This window comes from Lepisma saccharinum, chromosome 15, assembly GCF_977018435.1.
Source record: "Lepisma saccharinum chromosome 15, izLepSacc3.1, whole genome shotgun sequence".
Lineage (NCBI taxonomy): Eukaryota > Metazoa > Arthropoda > Insecta > Zygentoma > Lepismatidae > Lepisma > Lepisma saccharinum.
In genome coordinates, this window is record NC_139243.1 from 3,672,921 (window position 1) to 3,695,868 (window position 22,948).

Genomic DNA, 22,948 nt, shown 5'->3' on the forward strand with positions numbered 1-22,948 from the left:
GTTATTTATATATAAATGTTCTGAGATTTTTTTTCAAGGCCTCGCAGTCGTTACACAAATTCTATTACGTGCTTCGTTTTCTTGCCAAGAAGTTCCTTTGTCCCCTTGTACACGATTCGAGTTTTGTTCTCGATTAAAATAGCTAGCTTCTCGTCGGATAACATGTTAGCGTATCGATCTGGTAAAAATAGACTGTATTGTGCGTTGAGCAACAGGCGTACCTTGGGACCATACTGGGTAGAAACGATTGAACCGGAAGTTATCGTGTAAGGTTTGTCGACTTCCAATTCCTGAATTTTTACATACTCGACTGATAAATTTAGCATTTGTTTTAATGCTTGGAGGTCACTCATTTTTTCAGTCGTCATATCAAAGAAAAATTTCAGTGTTAGAGAGAAATTTAATTTTTATTCACGATGTGTGTTATTTATATATATATATTTTTTCACGAGATTTTTTTTTGTATCGAATATTTTTTTAACAGAGGAAGAAAGTTCGTGCTTCCGAAAACGCGATGATGTGCGTGATGATTTCTTCAGTTTTCTGTTTGGACTTACGCCAATCATTAGTATACCGTCTTCTCCCCTGCCTCGCCTCGTGCAGTTCGTCCAACCTCTCGTTCAATTTCTTCCCCGCGGCCGACAGAAGAGTGTCGAGATCACCGCACCTCATTCCACTGATCTCCCGAAGACGGTCCTTGAGAACTATTTCACAAGGGATGCGAAATGCCGGCGTCGTTTTAGCTATAATCACAAGTTTATTAACATCTCCGTTAACTACCTTTTTGAATATTTTAGATAGTAGTTCGTGCGGCAAATCAGTTATGCAAGCCATGTTTTTTTTTTACTGGATGTTATTTATATACCCCACCCCAATTTTTGTTTTGTGTTCATGGCGATGGTGGTACCCAGTGCGGCGACCCGTTCACCCAGCGATGCGTCTCTGCTCACGAACCTTTCGAAAGCTGCATGTTCCAATTTTTTGTCTGCTTCGTGACGTGCGTCCAGATCCGTCTGCGTGGTGTTGTAGGCGATGTCGTGATCTTTGCATGCGGCGTCCAACGGATTCACACCCTTGTCTCCTCTCTCCAATCTTTTCTCGAGTTTGGTACCCGGTCCGCAGTACTGGTAGCCAGGTAGATGCATCTCGAAAGGTAACTTGTTGATGATGTCGTTCACGAGTCCCTTTCCTTCGGCCACGTTCCAAAATTTCGGAGGCAGCGTGTTGATGATTTTGATCAGGTAACCTATGCCCTTGTCGTCGTTCACGATGAAGTTGGAAAGTTTCGTGCTGATCATGTCCACGATGCCAACCTTCTCGTTGTAGAAATTACGGTTGCCTGCATTCTCTTCGCCGGCTATCACCAACAATCGGTCCACGAGCTTCCTAACGTCGTCCACCCAAACGAATTCTTTGGGTAACGTGTTGTAGCGTTTGACGCCGCTGCCTGTTTTGACCTGGTTCCAAATCGGTTTGATGAGATTCCTGTACTTCTCGCCGCTGCTCGATTTCACCCTATTCTGCGAGGCGTCGTTGTTCTGGTACAAGGCATCCGTCATGATCAGAATTTCCTTGTAACTTTGGTAATCTTCGTCGGTGTAATCTTTCGGCTGCTTTTTGGCGACGAGTTCCCACAGTCCCACCGTACCCGGATACCTGGTCCAACTATCCTTCTCGCCTAAATTGACTTTAATGTCGTTGCCTTCGAAGGTCACCTTCGATTTCCCAATCTTCCACACCACACCGCCGCCTTCGCTGGTTTCCATGCTGGGATACAATCCGAACACTTCATCCTTGTCGAATTTCCCCGTGCTCAGGTAGTCTCGTGCCAAAGGTCCCAACTCGATTTTATCCGAAGACGACGTGCTACCAATGGCTCGACGCCGTGCCGGCGCATCCTTCAGTTCGAACGGTGTCGAAGGAATGCTCGAAATAGGCGTGGGTACAGCGTAACTTTTAGCTGCGAGCGGTACGAGTTCGTTGATCAAATTTTTATTTTGTTCCGTGACACTTTTAATTTCTTTACCTAGACCGCTGATGGCATCGATCACAGGTTGATCCTGACGTTTCTTCTCTTCGTAGAATCCGCGATTCTCGGATTTCCAACCTTTGAAGCGTTTCGCGAGGTATTCTCGCAACTTGAGATTTTCGTCTTCGATTTTTCGTTTCGTCATGACGTTATTTATACACGTCGTTTCTCACAACGTTGCAACGTTTAGAAAGTCGTTGATTTTGTTTCTGTATTTTCCGTCGTTGGGTTTCCTCGTCATGTCGATCGTCGCGAATCCGAAATCGTCACCGTTCCAGCAAGAAGAGCAGCGTTCCGAAAATTGATTGTAGTTCATGTCTCCGCCTACGTAGTCATCGTACGCATGCTTGAGGTTGGTGTGATCTTGACGAAACAAACATATGAAATTAGCGTTGTCGCGTAGTAACTGTTTTGGAATTTTGGAAAACGTTTGAGCTAGGTAAAAGCAATCCATTTCTTTGTGACGACCTTGCGTGAAAAAGTTGCGAATTTCATTTTGATTTTCCAGGATGGCGTCGTCGAACACGACGACTGAATTTTCACGACAATCGGCGAGTGGTTTTATTTCCGAAGCGAACGTTGCAATGTCCAGACCATCGTACAGTTTCATCAGTTGCTGGTATTTGGATTGCTCCAAACTTTTCGAGAACACGTACAGGTGCCTGTTCTTCCAATCTAACCAATTCGGTGCGAGGAGAAAATTGTCCACGAGCAGTGTCGTTTTCCCACACCCCGAAGGACCTACGATCAGACAGCGGATGCTGTCGGGAAGCAACTTGCCGTTCTTTTTTTTTTCTCGTTTGACTTTCCGGATCCGGTAGACGCTTCACCACGTTCCACGTACTCACAAGATCACTTCGTTCGCGTCGATCCAACTCTTTTCCGGAAGTCCCAGCCATTTGACAAACAGTTTGTCACCTTTCCTACGCAATACTTTCTCGATGAGGTACGTGTCGGGGTGTTTCGTTTTAGAGAGTTCCTCTTCGTAAAATCTTTCTTTCAAAATCTCGCCGCTACTATCTTTTATTATATACGTGTGTCGGTTTCCGGGTAGAACTCGAACCACCGTAAAGAGTTCCGTGCTCAAATTTTTTGTGAATCCCTTCTCGAAGGTGCGTTTGAATTTGCTGATCCTCACCTGGTCTCCAATTTTGTATTTAGCTTTTTTTGTCGTGGGTGTGTACTTTGGACAGTAAACAGTAGAAATTAAACGCTGCTCGTCAGACTTGGTAACGTCAACTGGCTTCATGCCTATCGTTCTGTGTACCGTATCATTATAGGTGTCGACGAGTTCCGGCAGGATGTCGACCCATTTGTAATTTCCCCGAAGCGTGAATCGTTTCCACATGTGTGTTTTCAAGGTTCGATTGAATCTTTCCACGATGCCGGCTTTGATGTGACTGAAGGTCGATTAATGTCGAATCTTGTGTTTTTGAATAAACTTTTGGAATACGGCGTTGTAAAATTCTTTACCGTTGTCCGTTTGCAGAAACCGTGGTTGTCTGCCGCCGCTTTCGCGAAAAATTAATTTGAATGCTTCCGTGACGCACGATCCCGTTTTCGCCTTCAAAGGTAGAGCCCATGCGAATTTCGAAAATGTGTCTATGACGGTGAGGAGGTACTTGTTGCCCTTGTTCAATTTATGTACGTTTTTCAAATTGCCGCTACTCATCTCCACGAGGTCACTTTGCCAGAGGTCGTCGATGCCCTTGGTTACCACAGCCAAACATTCGTAGTTACGGCGTGCAGGTTTATGCAATTCTTCGACGATGGCTTGCCTAGACATTTTTTTTAGAGATTACGTTTCAAGAGAAGCACAAGCGTGATGGGATTCAAAGAGGGTGGCACTTCGCTCGTGTTTTGAATGATCAGCTTATCGCCGGCACTCACGTCGAAAACGGTAAGATCTTCGTCTTCGTGTATTTCATATATGTTGCGCGTTTCGTTCCAACGTGCCAGAGGAATGTTTCCTGCTTTCTGGACACCACGATTCGATATCAAGGTCATGGTAGGAACGCTAGCTTTTCTACCGTGAGACCAGTACGAAAATTCGTTTATCTGAATCGTGCCATCGAGGAGAAACTTGTAGTACGGATGATAAGGATGCAACATGTACAGTTTGTTACCTTCGACGAACGTGGAGATTCTCTGTTGATTGGGTATGCTGTTTATTTCGATGGCTTGCAAGGTGAACAATTTGGCGAATTTAGTGTCGACGCCGAGCAGATTACTGTGAACTTGTCCGAGTTTATTTTCGATGGGCAGCAAATGCTCGACTATGGCATCCGTTACGGCAGAAAACGACGGTTTGATTTTCACTTCCACGTTCAACTGCTTGTAGTTTTCGTTGAGTTCTTGCAACTTGGCACCGAAAGAGGCCAGCGTCGATTCCTGCGTGGATTCCAGCACTCCAACTTGATCTCTGATGTTGACGACAATGTTCTGAAGGTTCTCGACTTGATTCAATTTCGAGCTCTTCTCGGTAAGATCGTTCACGATCCTTCGCATCTCTGTAAACTGCGTGTGAATGTCGGCGACGCTCTGCGAAGTGGGCAGCGTCGACACCAGCGAACTAATTTCGTCTCGAATCTGTTCCACGTTCGCCGTTTCCGTTTCCAGTCGTTTCAGCATTCGAGATATGTTTCTTTTCAAAGCATGCAATTCTTTGGAGGTGGGGAGATTGGCCACCCTACTCTCGAGATCGCTCAATGAGCTTTTGATGTCGCTCGAATCGGATAGTGCCGTCACCGCCGTTTTCAATTTTTCCAAATCTTCGCTCGAAGGCACGCTCGTCCGTAACGATTCCAAGTCACCCTGTATGTTGTCGAGTACGTGATGAAAATGAGCAAGATTCGTTTCGACGTTCAAATTTTCTAAATATTCGATCTTCTGCTGAACCGTGCTTAACGTGTCTTGAATGCTCGTCAACGCTCTCGCTTCAGCGTGAATATTTTTAATTTCTTCGTTGATCAATTCCAAGGACGCCTGAAGCGTGGCGATGGTGGTTTGAATGTGTTCGAAATCTTGATAGGCCTCCAATTGAATTTTTATGTTCGCGACGCTTTTACCGATGACCTGCAGTTCGTCCGACGATGGTAGGTTCGTCATTGTATCTTCCAAAGTCTGCAACTTGGATTTAATTTCTTCCAACGTGCTGGTGAATTCTTCTTGTAATTTGGAAACAACAACATGCAAGCGTTCTGCGTCTATATCGTTCACGACGGTTTGAAGTTCAGAGATATTCTTTTCTATTGCGGAAGTTCGTTCTTCGATTTCGAGTTTCAGTTTTTCCAAATCTTCATTTTTCGATTGAAATTGCTGTAATTTGGCCAAATCATTTTGAAGCGAATCCACGCTCAACTGTATATTTTGAACGCTGTCGTAAGAAGGTACGTCGACATAATTTTTTATGAGCGTTTTCAGTTCGGAATCGATTTTCAGAATGGGGTCGAGACATTGCGTTTGGAGCGTAGCGATTTCCGACTCTAAACTTCTGTTTAAGGTCTCCTGCAAAGCAATCAAATCGGTCCTCAACTTCTTAACTCGAATGTCCAACATGAGAATCTCTTCTGCGTGGTCTACACGCTTGGTGTTGCCGAAAATGTCGTTAGGCATTTTTGGTTAACGGTTATTTATAATAGGATAAACGATTCGTAATTCTACAAAAAGAGGAATGAGTTTGTCGTAATCTCCGAGAAGTTCCATGTAAAGATAATCTCCTGCAGAAACATCGTACGTAATGTTAGAAAGCATCTTGTCGTGCTTGATTCGAAAAATATTCTTGCCGGTAGAAATTTTGATTTCGCCTGCGTTTTCCGGATTCACGGTGATTTGAAGTTTCCCGTCGATCGGAATTTCGTAGAAATGTAATTTGTTATTAAAAACATAAAACATCTTACCCACATCGTCATTCAGTTTCGTCCAAATGCTGTTGAGATGAACAATCAGTAAACCATTGAGTTTAGATAACACGGAAGGTAAGAGGTTATTGAAATTTGGCGGTGCAGTCTCCATGTTGATCTGTTTGCGGAAGCCAAAAAGATTCATTGTCCTTGTTAGTTATTTAAGAATACGGTCAAAGTTTTTTTTGTAATGACACGCAAAGTTTTTTTTTGTTTGCTTGCGTCACAATACAGGCACGTGCGCGTGCGTGTGTGTGTGCGACATATTGTTCCCGAAAGAGATTTACAAAAGTCACGATATATAAACATTTGGTCCCACAGTTGGAAAATTACGATAAGTTGTATTCATCCTTCAAGGATGAGAGAGTGCATTCGTCACAATACACGCGCGCGCGTGTAAAAATTATACACCGTGAAAAGCTAAAACGAGTTGGAAACACTGCTGGTAGGGTTAACATACACCATAAAAGGCTACGCCTCGCCCCGAGTTGGCAACACTGCTTGTGAGGTTAACATACATCGTGAAAGGCTTCAAAATATCATATAGTGGAATTTTTGTAGAGTGGGTTGGCAACACCGACGAGTCTTGACATAAAAAATACGTGGACCCCTCAGGCCCTTTGATAAAAATTTACAGTGAAAAAAAAAACCCAGTAGGTTAACAACACTGTCAAAAAATCTACGGTAGTGTTGCCAGATGTAAACAGAGGGCAATAGACCCCCCCCTCATAACAGGCTACAGTAAGCCCCACAGTGTTGCCAACTCTGTGCCCTCAAAATATACATCATAAAAAGCTACGACGAGCCTCAAATGATGATTCGAGCCTCAAATAATGGCTTAGAACCGGGCCACCTGTACTGTAAGGCAAGCCTCAAGCAAGGTTGCCAGCTCCTTGCTTTAGGTTAGGTTAGACAAAAAACCTTGGTGATTTTTTTCGAGTAAGATGTTGGCAACACTGTAACAAAATAGGGGGGGTTTATGCCTTACAAGAGCAAACCATCAAGGCGAGCCCCACCGAGCTTTACTTTCGGGCGTAGTGTTGGCAACACTGCGAGAAAAAGGTTGCCAGCTCCATGCTTTAGGTTAGGTTACCCCAAAAACCTTGGTGATTTTTTCGGGTAAGGAGTTGGCAACACTGCGAGCCCCACATGATGATTCGAGCCCCAATTGATTATTTAGAACTCTCCAATTGCCTCTACTTTAGTCATTATATTGTTAAATTGTTATATTTGAGGGATGAAAGAAACAATATTAATAAACATGCAGTTATAGTACTCTTGGTAAAGGGGTTTCAGTGCCTAGAGACATAATAATTTTAGTTACAGTAAAAGTTTGGCCTCTTATAAGTGCAAAAAGTACAAATATTAAACATTTCATACAGTTTATCTAGAAAGCAAAAAAAAAGAAGAAGTAAAGTGTTCCCCTGTGCATAGCACCACGCCATGAAGGCGTATAGGGGGTGTGGGGGTAACGCCCCACACTTTCTTGATCCGGTCGTGAGTGGGGGTGATGTGATCAGCATCACGCCCCTGACCGCCTTTACCCCCCAGGGTTTCCCCCAGGTACCCATGTTATTCGACGCTGGGTGGGCGCCGGGGCCGCTTCAACCGTTAGAAAAGTTAAAAGCAAAAATACAATAACTGCGCAACATACTTAAAAAATAAGCAAGCCGTGATATTCTAGTGGGCCATAATAAGACTAAAATATACTCGAAAATACTCTGACATAAGGTTGAGGGCTATCTGAGATCAAAATTTTCAAGCTTTCTCTCATGCATAAAGTGGCTCTAGGAATCACTAAGCCTCAATAAAAAATGGAAACATGCAGTAAAAGCACTTGGAGAGTTGTGGTGATCACATCATATGAAAAACATGCAAGAACAAGAATATATGGAACCCTACTCATATATTTAGGAAATTTTACCTACCCTAACAGTAAGAAAATACCGAGGAAACTCTAAAATAAACAAACTTTCCTACGAAGCAAACCAAAAATACCGTAGTGGAAGTCAATAAACCCTAACAACAACAACAAGATTCAACAACTTCATCAAAACAAAAAACATCAACAATAATAATAATAATACTAATAATAATAGTAATAATAAAGTTTGTGGGTACAGTTTTACTTAAAAGTACTTCTTCCTTAGTGATTAGAGAATTTTTTTAAATAAAGAACAAAACTCAAAGTTAAGAATTAAAAATATAAGATACAAAAGGCAATAAATAGAAAAAATAATAAAAGAAGTTGAAAAAATTATCTTTGCAAGTCAAAATTGCAATAAACACTTCTGCAAGAATAGATGAAATTGTGATATTAGAGTAAAAAATGGAAATAAACTTTTAAAATAGCAAGTTAAAAGTTGAAAAATGTCTTTGTGAGTCCAAAATTTAATAAAAAATGTTGCCTGAATAGAAGAAATTGTGATATTAGAGTAAAAAAATAAACCTAAATTTCAGATAAAGTTGAAGAAACACAGTTTGTGTGTCTAAATTCCCATGCGAACTCTTGCTTGAATCGTTCAAATAGCGTTTTCTGAGTAAAAATACACAAAAAATGCGAAATATTGTCTGTAACAGTAAAAACATCTGGTCAATTTTACGTGAATCCTGATGTTTATAAGGCAATAATCAAATGGTCTGTGGTTCGCAACCCCGAAATAAGGGCAAATAGTGGATGCCATCCACTTTAACTTGTAGATACTGGAACTGAATGTTCCATGTTCCTAGTTCAGCCAAATTCCTTACGGTTTTGGTCAAATAGTCTTTGCAATGTTACGAAAGGCGGCAGAAATACCGCGTAGATTACTTCTGCCAAATAAAATTGGAACCTCAAAGAAAATCAATACTCGTGTGTAAAAATTTGGCGACACTTGACTTCCATTCAACTTCGGAAGAAGACCAAGCGATGGGGGCCGTAACAATAGAGAACCTTTCTTCCCCCTCACATGTCCATGAACGCGCGCGGTTTGGGGGTGCCGATGAATGCAACCACATAACAGGTTCTTCCGTAACAGGTTAATATTAATAACATATCTTCTGCCCGCATACTTCGTTTGCATATAGGATACATCGTTCAATTTCTTCGCCTTTAAAGCGAACATGTGTTATAATATCTTCTACCTCCGATGGAACGCGTCGACACCGTTTGAATTCGGGTAAATCCGGATCCTTAATTATACCAAATATGACTCACCACCGACGCCAAAATGGCCGGACGTGACGCCTTAGAATAGGCCAAAAGTGTCTTTTGTACCTTAATGGAAAAACCATTAATTCCAAGTTCCCACGTGTGCATAAAGCACCCATGACTCATATCCGGCAGAAACGCATTAATAAAATACAACAATAGTGTTAGAATAGTCCGAAAACGAACTCCATAATAGTGTCTTTTGTACCTTAATGGAAAAACCATTAATTCCAAACTCCAACGTCAGTATAAATCATCTGTGACTCATATCCGGCAGAAACGCATTAATAAAATACAACAATAGTGTTAGCTTAGGTCGAAAACGGAATACATAATAGTGTATTTTGTGCACTAATGGAAAACCATTAATTTCAAACTCACACGTGTGCATGAGTCAACGGTGACTCATCTCCTCCTCCACCCACGACACGTGGCGCTAGATTAATTAACAATAGCGTCACCCCTCGATAATGAATAAAAAAACCCATTAATCATAATTAAAGGGTCTATTGTTTGGTTTTATCTCGAGTGGAGTCTACTCACGTGCTCGTGGTGTTACACTTCCGGTGTCTCTTAATTTAATAAATAACTTACCAAACAGACGTCGAGATGGCTGTCGTCTGTCCGGATATATCTCTGCGTACACACGGTAGGCTTCTGAGGCATTCTTTCGGCATTCCCCATAAATCAGGATCATGTCCGCTTTTTCTATGTTTGTGAACACCATAATCTTCGCTCTTACCACTACGACTGCTTGCTATAAACTAACACGATCTCGTAGACCTGCTATCAAAACTTGCTCTGCGTAAAGGCAGTTCTGTCAGGCACCTGAGAAGTCTTACATGCCGTGGTACTGACGGTCAATGGGCCACTTGTTACTTTGTTTACATATTTTCACATGGCCATATCTTCGTTCCTATGTGCAGTAGATGCATGAGACCAACGGAGTTGTGTTTCTCTGCGTGTGCTCTTTTATATTATGCATGTTTTTGTATATCGTTCCATTTAAAAAAAATATGACATTGCTCCAGATGCCCCATTTGTCGATATTTTTCGACCCACCCCATACCTCCGATTTACGAGCCCCATTTGATATTATTGTTTCCCGCAAACCTCACATCGCTACTGTTTCTGATTTCTTCGCTATTTCAGGTGGTACTTTTAGGTGCCTCACGCGGTATAGATTTATAATATTCCATTTTATGTATACTTATAGACAAATAGCATAAGTGTATATTAATTCATGTAGGGCAAAAAGCTGTTTTTGTAGTTACAGAATCAATGTAAAGAATATTGTAAGCTTAAAAGTAACCCTACTTTAATAATAATAATAATAATAATAATAATAATAATAATAATAATAATAGTAATAATTGTAATTGTTATTTCAGGTACCTGATGTCCACGGCCTACCCAGGGATCATGTCGCCCTCCTTCACCTGTTCAATAGACGAGAGGAACAGCGTCGTTCTCAATTACTACTCGCACAGGAAGGATATGCACCCTCTCGCCATAGGTAGATAGAACCACCATTAAGATTCAGAATAGACACAAAGAGAAGAACGACTTACTTCACACCAGTGTCCGAAATCTACTTTTTACAAACAAGGGAGTTGAAGTTACTTGTATCAAAACGTAACTGACTTAAAGTTACTTGTATCAAAAAGTAACTCAGTTACAAGTAATGTATCAAAAAGTAACTGACTTACAGTTACTTGGATCAAAAGGTAACTGACTTACAGTTACTTGGATCAAAAGGTAACTGACTTACAGTTACTTGGATCAAAACGTAACTGAGTTACAGTTACTTGGATCAAAAAGTAACTCAGTTACAAGTAATGTATCAAAAAGTAACTGGCTTACAGTTACTTGGATCAAAAGGTAACTGACTTACAGTTACTTGGATCAAAAGGTAACTGACTTACAGTTACTTGGATCAAAAAGTAACTGAGTTACAGTTACTTGGATCAAAAAGTAACTCAGTTACAAGTAATGTATCAAAAAGTAACTGACTTACAGTTACTTGGATCAAAACGTAACTGACTTACAGTTACTTGGATCAAAAAGTAACTGACTTACAGTTACTTGGATCAAAAAGTAACTGAGTTACAGTTACTTGTATCAAAAAGTATCTCAGTTACAAGTAATGTATCAAAAAGTAACTGACTTACAGTTACTTGGATCAAAACGTAACTGACTTACAGTTACTTGGATCAAAATGTAACTGAGTTACAGTTACTTGGTTCAAAATGTAAGTGGTTTACAGTTACTTGGATCAAAACGTAACTGACTTACAGTTACTTGGATCAAAACGTAACTGACTTACAGTTACTTGGATCAAAATGTAACTGAGTTACAGTTACTTGGTTCAAAATGTAAGTGGTTTACAGTTACTTGGATCAAAACGTAACTGAGTTACAGTTACTTGGATCAAAACGTAAATGAGTTACAGTTACTTGGATCAAAAAGTAAATGAGTTACAGTTACTTGGATCAAAAAATAACTCGGTTGCAAGTAATGTATTAAAAGTAACTGACTTACAGTTACTTGGATAAAAAGTAACTGACTTACAGTTACTTGGATAAAAATGTAACTGAGTTACAGTTACTTGGTTCAAAACGTAACTGGGTTACAGTTACTTGGAAAAAATGTAACTGGGTTACAGTTACTTGGATCAAAAATTAACTGACTTACAGTTACTTGGATCAAAACGTAACTGACTTACAGTTACTTTGATCAAAAAGTAACTGAGTTACAGTTACTTGTATCAAAAAGTAACTGAGTTACAGTTACTTGTATCAAAAAGTAACTGACTTACAGTTACTTGTATCAAAACGTAAATGACTTACAGTTACTTGCATCAAAAAGTAACTGAGTTACAGTTACTTGTATCAAAACTCAGTTACAAGTAATGTATCAAAAAGTGACTGACTTACAGTTACTTGGATCAAAAAGTAACTGACTTACAGTTACTAGGATCAAAAAGTAACTGAGTTACAGTTCCTTGTTTCAAAAAGTAACTCAGTTGCAAGTAATGTATCAAAAAGTAACTGACTTACAGTTACTTGGATCAAAACGTAACTGTCTTACAGTTACTTGGATCAAAATGTAACTGAGTTACAGTTACTTCGTTCAAAATGTAACTGGGTTACAGTTACTTGGATCAAAAAGTAACTCAGTTACAGTTACTTGTATCAAAAAGTAACTCAGTTAAAGTTACTTGTATCAAAAAGTAACTCAGTTATAGTTACTTGTATCAAAAAGTAACTGACTTACAGTTACTTGGATCAAAACATAACTGACTTACAATTACTTCGATCAAAACGTAACTGAGTTACAGTTACTTCGTTCAAAATGTAACAGAGTTACAGTTACTTGGTTCAAAATGTAAGTGGTTTACAGTTACTTGGATCAAAACGTAACTGAGTTACAGTTACTTGGATCAAAACGTAAATGAGTTACAGTTACTTGGATCAAAACGTAACTGAGTTACAGTTACTTGGATCAAAAAGTAACTCGGTTGCAAGTAATGTATTAAAAGTAACTGACTTACAGTTACTTGGATAAAAAGTAACTGATTTACAGTTACTTGGATCAAAAAGTAACTGCGTTACAGTTACTTGGATAAAAATGTAACTGAGTTACAGTTACTTGGTTCAAAACGTAACTGGGTTACAGTTACTTGGATAAAAATGTAACTGGGTTACAGTTACTTGGATCAAAAAGTAACTGACTTACAGTTACTTGGATCAAAACGTAACTGACTTACAGTTACTTGGATCAAAACGTAACTGAGTTACAGTTACTTGGATCAAAAAGTAACTCGGTTGCAAGTAATGTATTAAAAGTAACTGACTTACAGTTACTTGGATAAAAAGTAACTGATTTACAGTTACTTGGATCAAAAAGTAACTGAGTTACAGTTACTTGGATAAAAATGTAACTGAGTTACAGTTACTTGGTTCAAAACGTAACTGGGTTACAGTTACTTGGATAAAAATGTAACTGGGTTACAGTTACTTGGATCAAAAAGTAACTGACTTACAGTTACTTGGATCAAAACGTAACTGACTTACAGTTACTTGGATCAAAACGTAACTGACTTACAGTTACTTGGATCAAAAAGTAACTGAGTTACAGTTACTTGGATAAAAATGTAACTGAGTTACAGTTACTTGGATAAAAATGTAATTGCGTTACAGTTATATGGATTAAAAAGTAACTGAGTTACAGTTACGTCGATCAAAAATTAACTGAATTACAGTTACTGGCATTAAAAGGTAACCGAGTTACAGTTACTTGGTAAGATTCGTAACAAATCCTCATAAACATAGGCCAAGTTGATTATTCGTGTGTAAAGGGACAACAAACTAGTGAACATATAAGTCAATTTACAAATGAATGATTTTTGACTTGATGAGAGGTACGTACATAAACTACACATTCCACTCGTAACGACAGTACATATAGGGGGCCTCTAGCTACAGCCCTGCCGGGATCGGCAAGTAGTTTTCACTAGTGTCTCGTTATGTACACTCATAGCCCGAAGGATCATGGTGGACTGTGCTACAGTGGAATCCATGAATATTACCGTGCAAATTGTCCGTGGCTGTTATCATTAACTTTTCTCTTACATCCGGTGTGTTTTCAAGCAATGGATTTTTATGTATGCTGGTGAAGAAGTTGTCAGCAGCTTGTTTGGAGTTTTCTTATAATTTTTGAAGCTCTTATTGGGTCAAATAAATTGCACGAACATGGTGATCGACAATTTGCACAGTAATACTCATGGATTCCACTGTACACCAAGTCGTCTGCATACCTTGCTTAGAAAATACCAAGATTTATTATATGTTTACCTTGTTCCACTTTCATCTTATTAATTAAAATATCCTTAACTACATTATTAATGTTCGAGCCATCATCACACTGGTTCACGTATCGCACAAAATATTTTTTTACCAGAAAGTCACGTCTACTTTGCCAAACACTTCTTTCGACACATTACACGTTGTTTCTTTTCATGACGTCAATGCTAAGTAGTCCCTGAATATATAGTTTCAAAATGACCAAAACTATATTAGATCACACGTTTTATGATGATTATTTATTTAATCAAGTGAACAATAAGTGATCCAAATAAAATATTCATAGAATTGATGAAGAAATAACTGAACAAGTTCATTCCCTAACGCACATCAAAATTATGTATCCTTCCGCAGATTTGTTTCAATGTAGAAACACAGATGGCGTAGTAACAAATAAATTAATCAATGAACTAAACAACCATTTTAAAATTTTAAATCAGATTTCTAACCACGAATAAATAAAAGTTTATCTACGAAATGAAAACAAGTGACATTTGGAAGTATACTATTTGTTCGTATGTAATTACCTTGAGTAAGCTACATGTTGTCAATGCGAGAATATTTTGTTTACAAGATGTGTTGTGGAAACTGAAAAGCAACTCCAACTGGCGGCTGGGAAACAGCGAATCAGCGATCACTTGAATTTTCTTCGACTAAGATCGGGCATTTTCGGGTCACAAGGTACCGAGCGTTCGCTGGAAGAAACAAATGAGCGCTGGGTTCACCACATGTTGCCAAACGTACCGTAAAGGGAGTGGTTCTGCACGTTGAAGTTTCCGGAAGGACCACCCACAGGCAGAGATGTGCGTCTACGCGTAAACAACAATAGTCTACATTTTACACGTAGACTATTTTATACACGTAGATTACGTAATCTATGTAAACAACATGGCGAAAGGTGATAACTTAGCAAAGGGCGCCGTGGAATTAAAAGAAAATTATACTGCGTATCAGTTGCTGATGTGTGAGGAGAACTTTGCATACTCTTTCTTCCAAATTCGAACAATTTCTCACCTAGGAAGAAACCTAATATAGAAATATTCTAGTGTTTTATGGGGAAAAGACCAATCTTGCCTCACGACTGCCATCTGTTGTTGTTTTCTGCATACTATTTATCTTCTTCCATAGTTGATAATAGAAGAGAAGAGAAATTTTGTTCTAAATAGGGTTCTTTTCATTTCGTCAGGAACCAATATTGTTGAAAATGTCACTTTCCTTTCATGAAACCCTTGAAAATTAATTTTAATGCACTTTAGATTGTCTACGTAGTGTATGTAAACTACAACCCAATGTAATGTACGCGTAGATTACGTGTAGACAACGCATGTAGACGTAAACTTATAGTCTACGGCACATCACTGCCCACAGGTCGGAATGCAGGCGGACACACAGTCATATAAAGGCAACTGGCAAAAACAGAAGAACGCTTGGCAACGTTGCTTCGGGAGAGCGATGTGATCCCTTCAGCTTTTACTTCGCAACTGAGTTTGTTGACGCCCATCGGACCACACGCCCCCAAAAATGATTGGGGGACAGAAACAGCCTTCAAGGTCAGCCGCCAGTTGGAGATGCTACGGCTTTTCCATGAATGAGTAACATAATATTAATAGGGGATTCCATGCGAAAGTGTCCCTGAGCCTCAACTTTTTAAAAATAAATTCAAAGCTGTATAGTTATCCTAACTTGTGAGTGAACAATTTAAAATTGTAATTTACATAAAACTTCAAGTATTATACATCATTAACTTAGAATGTAAAAGGTATTTTACACATTGTTCGTTTTTTTAATTTACTTCCGTTTTATATTGTGTCCCTGCCGTAACATAAAAAAAGAAAACAATTAATTTCTCTTTTAACTGTCACATGTCCCTCTCAGCTCCCTGGAATATTCCCTCTTTGTCTTAAATAATTTATTTTTCGTCATTTGACAAATCACAAAAATTAAAATAAGCTTCTTATTACGTTAAGAGGAAGTATTTCGTCTGTCCCGCCCGTGACACAGTATCGTATCAATCCATAGGAATATTCTCGTATCATTCTAATTAATGATGGGATCGAACTTGCCACTCCCAATGGGTGATGTAGCTAATCATCATTCATCCTCATTAATGATGAGAGCACTTGTCATAACGACAAGTTAAATGCTTGGCAGCAAAAGGCACATCTGAAATAAAATACCTTAAACAACTAGAAATGACAAATAGTCACGCGTTGGATTTTAGAACCTTGAACCCGAATCATCCATGGTAAGGATTAGGATAAATACCTGTCTAGACTTAGATGAATGATGATGAAGTTAATATCGAAGACTAAAATTAAACTATCCTTTCTCCAGGCTTGGTAGGTAGTTCACCTAAGTCAGGCAGGCTGCTGTCCTTCTCTACTCCCCAAAGTGCTCTTGCCTGTCTCTAATCAAATCGAAAAGTGAGTCACCTACCAGTCTGTCCGCTCCTCTAAACCCCCGTCCGTGGAGACTTCCTATACGCTGATACGTGAGTTTTGCCTTCCTATTATTGTAAACAGCTTACTCCTTGTTTACCTGTTGTAAACCTTGTAGCCTCAATACAGCAGGAAGTGGAAGGCTGCTTAACACTCGACTGTGCATAATTCAAATACCTGAGAGGAGGGGACAGCTGTTGTAAACAAGTGAATGAACCTTGGTGAATAGAAGCTTCCAGAGAAAGTTAAAATAAAATAAAGAATAATCCTATGGATTGATACGGTATGGTTCACTTGCAGCTACAAATCTGGGAAAGTATTATAAGGTTAGTTATGTTTAATCAACAGTGTTAAGTTTCATATTTCATTGCACAGAAACTGTAAGAAAATAACTATCAGTAGAATTGTTACTATAATATAAAAAAATAGTCCGCGTGTTCCACCCGTGATAATGGAATGGCTCTAATGTAATTTTTACACTTGAGCATTGCCAGAATTGAAAGGAAATATAGAATTCTATAATAATTTTTATATTTTGAAGCACATATACTTCAAGTTAAAATTCTCTAATTAAAAAACACTAAGCAGTAACCTTATAAACGCATTTTATTGTTTGTTAAACACTAAAAATTCAAATTTATTAGTTCCGTCAGTATAGAACTTATACGTAAGAACTAGAATGGTTATCGTTTGAAAATTGAACACAAGTAAATCATAGTCTGGTACAGGCGCGGACATTTCTGGGCTCTAACTATATCATTTCCTTACAACCCACCAATGTCAGTGACTGTATCTCCTGTAACCTCTTTCTGCAGGACTTCTAAGGGCCGTGGGGAAGGAGATGTTTAACCTGCAGGTGAAATTCGAGCTTGTACAGGCAACGGAAGAACCCTTGGCTGAGTCTCGTGTTCTCCATCATCGAATGTTCAGGTAAGAATCCAAGCTTTGTCCTTGAGACGCTTCAAAGCAAACATCACGAAATGCTAATCTAAAGAGAGTGCTGTTTCAAAGCTTAGCTTATGGACACGATAGGGAGGCTGTGTTGGCCCAACAGTGAGCCGCAAACAACACATGTAGGCTTGTAACAATGTTTTCAACAATGAAATGACTTGAAAAACTCAATATGCTGACCAAGGCAGTAATTTATTTTATTATAAAACATAAACTAAACGTAAAGTTTCAACCTTCTAGCAAGGTCTTCTTCAGACTCTGCACCAAGTACAAATGAAATAAGGTACAAAATAGGAAGATATATATACACAAAAATCACTCCCCTCCACACACAAGATTATTAGAAAGTTGATTCTGGAACATTCCAGCAGGTGGCCTTCCCTTGTCAACTGTACTTTCACCTGACAGGCGATTTAGCTAAATATTTCCTTTCATCTGGAAAGTGGTTGGACTCTTTATCTCACTCTCTTTTTCCTTTCTTTCTTCATTCCTCTTCCTTCTTCTCTCCTCTTTCGCTCTTGTCCTTTCCACTTTTTCTAACACCTTCTTCTATTCTTTGCTTATCTTCAGGCCCCCATTCCAGTTCATTGTGTCTTCTTCACCTTTTTTCTATATTTCCTTGGCCTCTTTCCATTTTCTCACTAGTAATCTCTCCTTCCTTCCTATCTGCTTAGCCTCATCCTACTTTATGTCATGTCCTGTTTCTCCCGTGCGAGTCCAACCACCTTCCAGATGAAAGGAAACGTTTAGCTAAAACGCGTGTCAGGTGAAAGTACAGTTGACAAGGGAAGGCCACCTGCTGGAATGTTCCAGGAAAACAACTTTTTAATAGTCTGGAGGGGAGTAATGTTTGTGTATATATATCGTCCTGTTTTGTACCTTGTTACATTTGTACTTAGTGCAGAGTCTGAAGAAGACCTTGCTAGAAGGTTGAAACGTTACGTTTAGTTTATGTTTTTTAATAAATAAATTTCTGCCTTGGTCAGCATATTGAGTTTTGCATATCATGGAAAGAAGGCTTAATGTTGTTTAACGGTCAAGAATTTTCATCTCTTACTTAAATCTTGAAAAAATCAAATACCTATTGCCTTGGTCAATTTTTTGCATGTGATAATTATTATTATTATAGAACATTTATTTTTGTACGATAATAAATATTAGAAAATCTGTAACAGAAAGTGTATATTTGTTTGACTGTAGTCACCGTCCGTCTGTGCTTACGCCCAGTAATTATACTTCCGAAAAGAATAGATAATTTATTGCTTTACCGAAATTACCTCTCCATCAATTTAATTATATTGCCGTAATTAACGCAATTATTACAATAATCACTAACGTTGCTGGTATTTAATCGAGCAGAAATCCCTTATTTATAGTAATTACTATACATAACCGTTTATTGCACGTTACTTTAGATAGAAGTTGATAGTTATAGTCACCAATTTTTACAATATTGTGTGCAGAGCTTTGCTTTGCTCTAAATCCGCCATCTATGAGAGAAATTATTATTCCGTATTATACGAGGCTTGTTCAAAAAAGATTTTTTTCACAAACAAGTACTTTTCAAATTAGCATAGAAATACTCCTATGTTCAAACTTACTAATTTCTGTACTCTGTTCGTGTGTTTAATATTCATGAATAGCTGAAACATCATCTTTCCAAACAGATTTATCTCACTTGTGGATAATAATAAATATCATTGTGTTAAGTAAGGGAGAATAGTGCGATTGAAAATTTTTCTGCACGAGGATTTAACAGCAGCGGGACTGTGCTGAGGATTTTCATCTGCGTAATACTAAATTATTATTATTAGAATAATTAAATCAAGACGACTTAGGTGGGCAGGCCATGTGACACGAATGGGAGAGGATGGAAGAGTTTACAGGATTCTTGTTGGGAAACCTGATGGTAAGAGACCATTAAGTAGACCAAGACGAAGATGGAGGGATAATATTGAGATGGACCTAAAGGAAATCGCTAAGGATGGAAAAGGGTATAGAGATCTTGCCCAGGATAGGGACAGATGGAAGGCCATAAACCTTCGTGTTTAAGAAGGCTAGAGAGTTAATTAGCTAGAAGTTAGTAACACTAAAGGAAGCAGGTACTTATTATGCAGGGACAAGACAATATTCTACTAGACAGAATCATTACTAAGTGTGTATAAATCTATTTTCATGCAAAACTGTTTTATGTTCCATCCAATCGACGATTATCAAGGATCATTGGTATTGTTAAAGCGAATTTACCACCTGTGTAGTAATGGATATTTGTTTGCTGGTAACGCAACCTCTCTCTGGAATGTAATGGAATCATTCGATAGTTAATTAATTGATTCGATCAGTCCGTAAATCTAATTATTGACTATGTGAAGTGTTTGTTTGGAAGCATAGACCGCGATGTAACAATTGTTGGCAGAGACTTGTGATGTTTAATGACAATTTGAATCACAAATAAGGCAATTATGTAGTCAAACGATGCAGTGACAATAGTAGATAGAAAGTAGTTGCAACCGTGTTTACGATTCACAATGACAATATCCTACATGGTGTCAACACTATGCTAAAGCTCGTTTTATCGATATTTTGGTTCTCTTTATGGACACTTTTTCTAATCGTGACGATGAAGATGTCTGAATGACATTGAGCAAGAGACGCTCACCAACAGAGGTGCAACCACGATTTTTTGTCTGGGGGGGAGTACCAGGATAAATAATAATGACAATAACAATAATAATGACATTATTATTATTACTAGTTGTAGTAGTAGCATCAAAGACGTTATTATCCTCATAAATTAAGCCAAAAGGGGGTAGAAGTCGGCGCTAAAGCATTTATTTGGAACAAACGATTTGAAATCATTTTTCAACACGTTCAATTTCACATTAGTTAATAATGGAAAACAAGCACACAAACTGTATTTTTGAATGACAGAAAATGAATGATAAATGCATTCAGAAGATATTCTCTTTGTACATATAACATGTATAACTTTCATGCACAAAATATGTTTTACACATATACAACATGGAGCGACATAAAATAAGAAAATACATATGCAACATGCTAACACTAAATTGTGTATGCATTCAAAGTTTATCCAATACATATATACAACACATATTATTTAACTACATTACAGAAAACAAGCACACTGCGAGCGAAGCGAGCAAGAAAATTTTTAGATTCAATTTTTGCAACTCAAAACAATATTGATTCAGCTGGGCGAAAATAACTTCACGGGGCGCCATGGCACTTTCTTTTTTACAACATTTTTCATTTGGATCGGTCGGCTCTGAACTTGACGAGACTGAGAAAAGTAGGGAGCAAGAAAATTTTTATGAAATGTATTTTTATTTGCATAAAGTTTGAAATCGAGGGGGGCAATTGTTCCTCTGTGGCCCCCTGCAGGTGCCCTTGGCCGTCAACATTTGCCCCCCTAGAATTGACTTCCATCGAAGGTTGGTGGGGGTAAAGCCCCCCACCCTGGTTGCGCCACAGCTCACGAATAACGCCCATGCCAAAACCGGGACTCGAACATGAATCCTTCAGTACCGAGATTATGAGTCGACCACTTAACGTGTCCCATCACGAAGTTTCCTGGTTCGAATCCCGACCAGGGTAATGATAACATCAAAAATAGAAATACGAATACAACTTAACGTGTTAGCTTCAGCGAAATAGTAATGTGATTTGATTCCTGTTATTTAGCGTCGCTTTTCTGCTACTTTTCAGTAATCGTGACGATGAGGATGCGTGATTATATCAAACGCCATTAAAAATGATCACCCATGCGCAGGTCTAGGATTACCAGACGGGGATTGTCCCCTTTTTTAAAGAAATGTCCCGGTGTCCCGGAAAATGTTCTCGGGACGCCCATTTGTCCTGTATTTAGCTAAAGAAAAAACTAATACAAATTTCGAAATCATTTTATACAACAAGAAATCAATAACAATTTAAAACTAACCTAATTGAATACCAATTACCGTTTACAACTCAAACCTCATATTAACATTGGTGTAGAACTGCTCATTGTCGATTGTCGATATCTCGAATAACAAGCGAGTCACGACTGGCAACGGCAGTTCTGGTTCTAATACAACTATCACTTGTTTCCTTTCTTGGTCAATGGAATCAGAGTGGAGTGGATAATATTCAGGGCTTAGGTGATGTAAAAAGTTTTCTTTTATTTCGTCACGCCAAAAATACTAACTAACTAACTCTCTAGCCTTCATAAACCCGAAGGTTCATGGCTGCAGCAACACAGGCCTTCCATCTGTCCCTATCTTGTCCCTCCATCTTCGTCTTGGCCTTCCTACAGGTCTCTTACCATTGGGTTTCCCAACAAGAATCCTGTAAACTCCTCATTCCTCTCCCATTCGTGCCACATGTCCTGCCCACCTAAGTCTTCTTGATTTAATTATTCTAATAATATCTGGACATGAATACAAATTATGTAGTTCTAAATTACGTAACCTTCTCCACTCACCTGTCTCCTCATCCCTTTTAGGTCCAAAGATTTTCCTAAGGATCTTATTTTCAAATACTCTCAATTTATGTTCGTCTTTCAATGTAAGGGACCAAGTTTCACACCCATATAATATTACAGGCTAAATTACTGTTTTGCATATTTTAACTTTGAGTTTCTTAGATATTAAACGAGAAGACAAAAGTTGCCAAAAAGAAAGTGCTCTTATAGTAGTGATTATTCTAAACAAAGATCCTCTTAAAGGACTCCAAGTGTTCATTCAAATATTAATATATTTTGTCAAAATGTTAACAATTCGGCATTAACAATGCTTTAAACTGCAATTGTTTTTGTAATGTTTAAAAATGTTATACAAATAAATTTAACCATATCCATGTCTATATGTCCCGTTCTTTTTATGTTAGAAATCTGGAAACACTACCCAGGCCAGGATTCGAACCCGACACCTCTAGGCCTGTGCTAACCACTCAGAGTAATGCGCTCTGTGAAATCGATAATTCCAATAGTGTTCCGCCATTATGCATGTTACACTTACTATCATTATAAAATATAGATCTTGTGATTGTACTAACAAGGGAGGTTATCTAAGTGTCCCCCTCCGATTTCCATGAAACGTGGCAGGTGTATAAAGGGGTCCAAAGAAAGGAATACGTGCTTTTTGTTTCGGCTAAAAAAACTGTTTTAGGGGGCAAAATCCGCCTCAAATGTCAAGATGAGGACAAATTGACGTGGGGATCTGACCCATGTGTCCCCCTTCGATTTCCATGAAAAACACGTACTTCTTCCTTTGGGCCCCTCTATACACCTGCCAAGTTTCATGGAAATCGGAGGGGGACACAGGGGTCAAATGCCCACTTCAATTTGTCTTAATTTTGACATTTGAGTAGGGGTTTGCCCCCTAAAACAGTTTTTTGGCGGAAACAAAGAAACACGTATTTCTTCCTTTGGGTCCCTCTATACACCTGCCAAGTTTCATGGAAATCGGAGGGGGACACTTAGATAACCTCCCTTGTAAGTGCAGTAGCGGCGATTCGGTGCCAAAACAGGCAAGGACAGTTTACTTCAAGGCTTAGCATTAATAGGCCAT

The 22,948-nt window shown here is 38.8% G+C and overlaps 1 protein-coding gene across 1 annotated transcript in view; it reads left to right on the forward strand.

The window, feature by feature from the left end:
• The window catches only part of LOC145999733 (guanylate cyclase soluble subunit beta-1-like), a 192,772-nt gene that overhangs the window by 90,435 nt on the left and 79,389 nt on the right, over window positions 1-22,948 (forward strand). The window contains exons 5-6 of the mRNA XM_083137012.1: window positions 10,513-10,637; window positions 17,240-17,354. Coding sequence (XP_082993138.1) covers window positions 10,513-10,637; window positions 17,240-17,354 — 240 coding nt within the window. The remainder of the gene's footprint in view (window positions 1-10,512; window positions 10,638-17,239; window positions 17,355-22,948) is intronic.